Source organism: Pterocles gutturalis, unplaced genomic scaffold (genome assembly GCF_000699245.1).
Source record: "Pterocles gutturalis isolate BGI_N339 unplaced genomic scaffold, ASM69924v1 scaffold52033, whole genome shotgun sequence".
NCBI classification, from domain to species: domain Eukaryota; kingdom Metazoa; phylum Chordata; class Aves; order Pterocliformes; family Pteroclidae; genus Pterocles; species Pterocles gutturalis.
This window is the reverse complement of record NW_010122527.1, coordinates 1-6512: the sequence shown is the minus strand read 5'-3', so window position 1 is coordinate 6512 and position 6512 is coordinate 1. Positions and strand designations below refer to the sequence as shown.

At 39.1% G+C, this 6512-nt stretch overlaps 1 protein-coding gene across 1 annotated transcript; it reads right to left on the bottom strand.

Moving 5' to 3' along the window:
• Nucleotides 1-4: 4 nt before the first annotated feature.
• On the bottom strand, nucleotides 5-5500 carry TBP (TATA box binding protein; the record flags this gene model as incomplete). The annotated part of the gene is made up of 5 exons (XM_010077535.1): nucleotides 5249-5500; nucleotides 4273-4604; nucleotides 2859-2946; nucleotides 1306-1397; nucleotides 5-164 (listed from the first exon to the last, which is right to left on the bottom strand). Coding segments are annotated over exons 1-5 (726 nt in total), but the record flags the coding sequence as incomplete, so codon positions are not given.
• Between the last annotated feature and the right edge of the window lie 1012 nt (nucleotides 5501-6512).

Sequence of the window (6512 nt, the reverse complement as noted above, 5' to 3'; positions counted from 1 at the left end):
TGAACTGCTGGTGCGTGAGTACCAGTCCTTCCAATCTGATAGGAAATTTCACATCACAGCTGCCGACCATGTTCTGAATTTTAAAATCCAAAAATTTTGCAGGAAAACCCAATTTCTGAACAACTCTTGCATACTTCCTTGCTGCCAGTCTGGACTGCTCCTCACTGAAGTGAGAAAAGGATATCCATATTATTTCCTCAGTTAAGTATTACTTGAAGCAAATAACATTAAAACACAAATATTTAATTGTGAAAAATGTCTGTGTTGAGGAGGAAGAGAAGGTCACATGCAAAATTTTTACAACCAAAATTAAGAGCTAGCACTGATTTGCATGCTAATTTTAGTACTGGTATCCTGAACGCCATTAATGTTGTACTTGCTGTTCAGCCATAAATCCACATATTTCACACTCTTAAAATATCAACTTGAATCTCTCTAGTGAGACATGAGAACTGTTACTTAAGTTTTCTGTGTAGAACAATTTTGAACTACAACTGCTAGAAAACACGTATTTCTATAAAAATCTGTAAACTGCCGAAATCCTCTGCTTGATTCAGCCCAGGTATTCAAACCTGGGCTTAACACACTGCACAGCCTTACACGCTGCTGTAGAACTCCGTTTGCTTTAGTTTTGTAAACAGCTGCGGATCTGGTTGCTCCTAACGCAGAATTAGACAACTTGAACTACAAGCATCACCAGGCAAAGAAAGCATTTCCTGTACAGCTCTATTCATTCACCTCTGCTCAACACCTTATTCCTTCTGGATTCCTAATAGACTTCTTCAGAGCAGAATTTCTCTCCTGCCCCCTGGAGTTAAGCTTATGTTTAGTTTTCAATTCTTATGCTTCAATGATCATGTTAAGAACAGATCAGACTACAGGGACCAGAGACTTGGAGCTCTTGGCCTATCCAAATGTAAAATCACTCTTCCTCTGCCACCGCCCCTACAGTTTAAGCAGTTTCAGTGTACAGTCACTGAAATTTTTTAATTATTAGGAAAAAAAAGATAACTGCAAAGCAAAAAACCTGAATATAATAACCTCCGCAAAAAAGTTTATTAGACTGTATGAAAGAGCTTCAGAAGCAGAACTACCATTTCCCCTTTCGTAGCGAAGTCCTTTTAGTCATGAAAGGACATTTTGTGAAGAAACGTATATTAGTCTATTTGAAATAACTGGGAAGCAAGCTTAGTTGTACCTGTACAACTTTGTTGTATACATACAAATTACAGGACTTACAAAGCATCACAGTACAAGAGAAAAGACAGCCTGAATTAGTTTGCTTGTAGTAATGCCTAAACATACCTTTTCGCTCCTGTGCACACCATTTTTCCAGAGCTGAATATAAGTGCAGTAGTACGTGGTTCTCTTATTCTCATAATAACAGCAGCAAAACGCTGAAATGTGACCGTTGAGACTATTAGTGATACATTGCTGTAATCATTACATTAAAACCAAATTTGCATAATCTAAGTAGCAATTTACACTGTACTGCAAAGAAATACTAAGTTCAAACATACTTATGGATCACTTCAAATTTACTTGAAATGCTTAAATCATCAGTAGCTTCAAACACACACTGAGGTAGAGCTGGACAGCAGGGGTATTTACCATTGCACTGGTAGAGCAATGTACTGACTAGAAGTCAGGGGTGTGTTACATAACCCTTCTTTCTCTCCCCTGGGGAAAACAGCATTTCGTATTGATTATTCTAGCCTATAAGTTTTACACAGCCACCTACCCCTGGCTTAAGAGTCACCATGGCACGCTCAAACTTCTGCTGCACTAGTATCCTACTCACATGCAATTATGAAACATCATCACTGATAAAAACTTACAGTAACAGTTACCACATATGCCTGCCTGCATGCATGCTTTAATAAAGAGAGCAGAGTTCAGGTAAATTGCAGCAAAATCCCAAATACTAAACCAAAAAAATGCCACAGCCCAGGAAAACTGAAGCCTCCCCAATGCATGTCAGTTCAACTACACAACATCTAAACTCTTATTAGAAATAGTGTCCAACTACTGTGGGTGCAAAAATAACATTGCCAAAAGGAGCCACCCGAAAGAAAAAATGAAGCAACATGATTTTCTTAATTTAATGCTCCAGGTCCTCTGCTGTTGCTCAAAGTTTCCAGAGATAAAAAAAATCCCACGGTTTAGCAGACTGCTACCGAGAAGCACCAGACAACCTTAAAAAAATCAACATGCAAAAAAAATCAATGTTATTTTGCTGTTCCACTCCACCTAGACACCGGGAGCAAGGAGATGGTGGAAGTACTGGGGGACAACATGAAGGAACAAAGCTCAGAGAGGAAGCAAGACTGTAAAAAATGAGTGACTGCACTGCAACCACAAGAATTCCAGGGGAGCGGCCAGGTGGAGGAAGCACGGCATACACAGAACAACCATGGCTCTGGCAGGAGCCCAGAAGCTGAATTCTTCCTTCCTTTCTCCCTTGTCGAGAGACAGAGACCAAGAATTCATCATCGTCAGATATTTCACAGTAACATGAAAAAGGAACTTTCTGCACCTAACAAACAAACATGCCCATATGAGTAGTAGCAGAGGCCAGCTCTACAACAAAGAACGTTGCCAGAGTATTATTACACTGTTGGTTAGGTTCTTCCTAAACGTGCTGTGCTCCTTCTAAATCTACCAAATCACAACCTGGTGTAAAACACAGCTACATCAGTATAGAAACGTTTTAAGTTTATTAAAGATTTCTTTTTTAACTACAGTATAAAACTGCATCTATAGTAGGAAGGTTTTTCAATCTATTACAGCAAACTACACCCACAACCTGTGCCTTTGACATACCTGTTATAGGATGAACTCTAATAAATTTCTCTTACCTTAGGATTATATTCAGCATTTCGGGCACGAAGCGCAATGGTTTTTAGGTCAAGTTTGCAACCAAGATTTACCGTGGACACAATATTCCTGAAGACAGTTCAGAGAAATACATGAATTCTTTATTGTCCTTTTAATGTATCGTCCTCATTTTTAACCAAGCTTGATCAATTTTATTTGGGGTTTTTTGTGGTTTTCTTTTAAATTGGTTTATCCAAGTGAGTTTGAATGACATCTTTCCTACTGACCAAAGCACTGAGCAGTGTTTTGGCTCAGGAATCTCCTTTTGTAAGGCAATTTGCTGATTCTTTCTTATCTGCCAGCTATTATGAAAAGTGTCTCATGAGAAGAATCTCTATTTCACTTTGGCAGAAAAAATCCTTGATGCCAAGAGCCCCCACATAATCAGGGACGCTGCTGGAAACAGGAGAAAATGAGATAACAATAGTACCATCTGAAATCTTCCTTGGTATGCCCTTCAAGGAGGAAGAGGAGGTGCAGGATTAAATGGGAATGACCCAGGAGGTAAAACTATTGCCAGGCAATAGGATAGCAGGTCTCTAGAAAGTTTAAGAGGAGTTCCTAGATGCAAATTCCCTTTGAACTTATTTTCTGGGAGTACTCTGAACTCTAAAGGTCCTCAATGGGGAAAAAAAAAAATCAGTGCAACAGTCACAGTATCAACCATTATCTTTGGGCCTTCTGTAAATTGCTGTAGAAGTCTCTTTAAAACTAAAGTTCAGTGCAAATACTTTCATACCTAAACCTAGACCTAGTTCTAGGTTTTCTTCCCTTATTACAAACTCAGCTGTAGTCATAAAACAGAAAATGGAACATGGAATATTAAGCACAACTCAGCTCTAGCTCCTAGAGTAGCAATGAGTTTCTTCGCCTCTACCCCTCTAATTCCTTTTCAGCTGTGATAGTTCCTGTATTCTGCTTTAATACCTCACTAACAAAATTCTACGTGCAGTGAAGTGGAGCTATTTGCGAAGCAGAGCTATTTGCTTTTCTGCGAACAGGTCACAAGTATCCAGTAAAGTACAAATGAAAATTCTAAGTATACATATTTTGAAATACCAGATTATCAACCCAGGCTATAGCTAAAGCACGATGAACTCCTGAAGTGCATAGAGTTAAAAGTTACAATGGTGTTAAGACATATATAACATCCTCCGCTGGTATGCTTAAAAGATGTATGGCTGACAAATGCTAAGAAACTGTTTATGGTTTAGTAATGAAGCTAAGCTAAAAATAAAAGCAAAAATTACTCATATCACTAGAGGAGACCCGTAAATTCTCCGGACCTCCCTTCACACCAAAATGCAGTACCCCGTTCCTGATGTGGCTTTGGTCCTAAGTCTTTAAAGGGTTATCTGAGAAGGGACATGCTGCACTAACACACGGGACACTTACTGTAGCTGTGGCACTATCCCAGAGCTCTCGGACGCTGGTGTTGCAGGAGTTATTGGAGTCATCGGAGTCATTGGAGAGGGGTACAGGGGTGTGGTTCCTGGTAAGGGGGCTGTGGTAAGAGTCTGTGAGTGGAAGAGCTGGGGAGTTTGACCCGATGTTCCCTGTGTCACTTGCTGTGATGTAGACTGCTGTGCTGCTTGCTGCTGCTGCTGCTGACGCTGCTGTTCCTCTAGGATGGACAGACTGTTGGTGCTCTGGACAGGCTGTGGTGTTAGTCCTGTGCCATATGGCATCATTGGGCTAAAAATTGGAATTCCTGGAGTCATTGCACCCTACAGAAGAAAGCATGAAACAGAAACCACAGATCCTGTTGACTCCATTTTCTTTTTAAGAGAAAAAGCTTGCAGGAGTCATCTAAAAATAAATCAAGGTAAGTTCATCACATCAAACCTGAGGCACATAGTAGTAACGCGTTAAAACAGAAAGCATTTGGAAATGCAGTTCTTCTACACAATAAAGCATTGTCTCTAGGGATCTGTCAATTCTAGCATTGTTCCTCTCCAGACAGTGATGCCGATATGCTTCTCACACTCCCTTGCAAGCATGTCTCAACTCTGACCCACAATTTAACTTGCAACTGTTTGAACAAAGACTGTGCCCATCGTACCAAATGCATTAATAACCCAGCTACAGGCCATTATGTACAAGTTAGTTTAAAGGGAAACCACCAAAATTAAATTAGTATTTCCAACTTGTCAGTCATGTTCCAACTTAAAGGAACCCCATATATCTGCATATTTCTTATACTTCTGGATACACAAATTTATGGTTTTAAAATTCTCCTTTATACTAGCATCATTCTATACCTAGCAGAATTTTTCAGATCTGCAAACAAAAACCTGAAGTTACATGCAAGAAATTAAAAACACTTTCAAAAACCAAATTCAGATCACAGTTGCCTATTATTTGTATTTACCTGAGGAGAGGCTAAGCCTTGAGCGTAGGGTGGCAAGCTGTTGTTCTGATCCATGATTCCAGTTATTTCTTTGGTGAGGCCAGAAGTTAAACTAGTTTCCTTCAATTAACTGAAATTAACTTCAAATCCTAGAGGGTTTTTAACCCTTTAAAACATTCCAGCAAAGCAGCTTTTTAAGCCAAGCTGAAAGTGTTAGGAAAACATCACCTCCAGAGTAATGTATGTTATGAGTCTAAAATACTAATCCAAGCCTGAAAAGAGAAAAAGTAGTATCTTGAGAATAGTATTGAAACACAAAACCAAACCCAAACATATCAGCTGCTAGTTAGGTAAGAGACACCCACGTACAGATATACATAAGAACATTCACACACGCACGCATACACACATGCACAATCCATAAAAATAACCTTTTTCAGACACACTCCATAGAACCTCTGCAGCATGCTTCTGCTGAAGTCCCTGGCAGGTAACCTGACTCAAATGAGCAGGCTTCTGTCTCACCAAACCCTCCTACACAAACAACTCAAGCTGCTAATGCTCTACTCCAAGCTTTGCTTTAGCTGGAAAAGCACTGATTTTTTTTTTTTTTTTTTTTTTTTTTTAAGAGTTGAATTCCACTGCCTACTACTTGACAAGCCTACAAACACATTGCTTCCTGGCAATTTTAAGGCTTGGGTTTCCAAAAATATTTTTTCCTGAGAAAAGCACTGTTGGTCAAATCAGAACTAGGAATCCCTCTTCCATCCACTTCTATAAAATAAAGCACTAACAGATTTCAAACAACAATGACATATGCTTTACGAGAAAAAAAGAAATACATAAAAGCCAACTTCAGGTACACAAGTGAAATGTATGCATGATTGGTTTTTTTAACTATACCTCTGTTGCTGTGTTACGGAAATAAACAATACAAGTGAAGAATTGAAATGTTACATCTTGATATAAAACATTTTTCCATTAATTTATAGCTTTCTTAACTAGATACTGTTTCCCCAGAAATACACAAGGTCATTTTTAGGCCAGAGGTAGACCACCTCAAAATTTAAAGAAAGCCTGCTCAGCCTTTTTTTTTTTTTTTGTAAGGTACAAGAGCTGAGAATTATATTAATATTTATACTGCATGTGAAAGGGCATCCCTTTTCTCCCAGTGACCATATCATCATCTTTACCCTCATCGAAGGTATCAAACAGAGCATCCAGGTTGTACAACCTGCAGACAGGGTACATCAGAAGCATACACATTCCCCTAGATGAAACAACA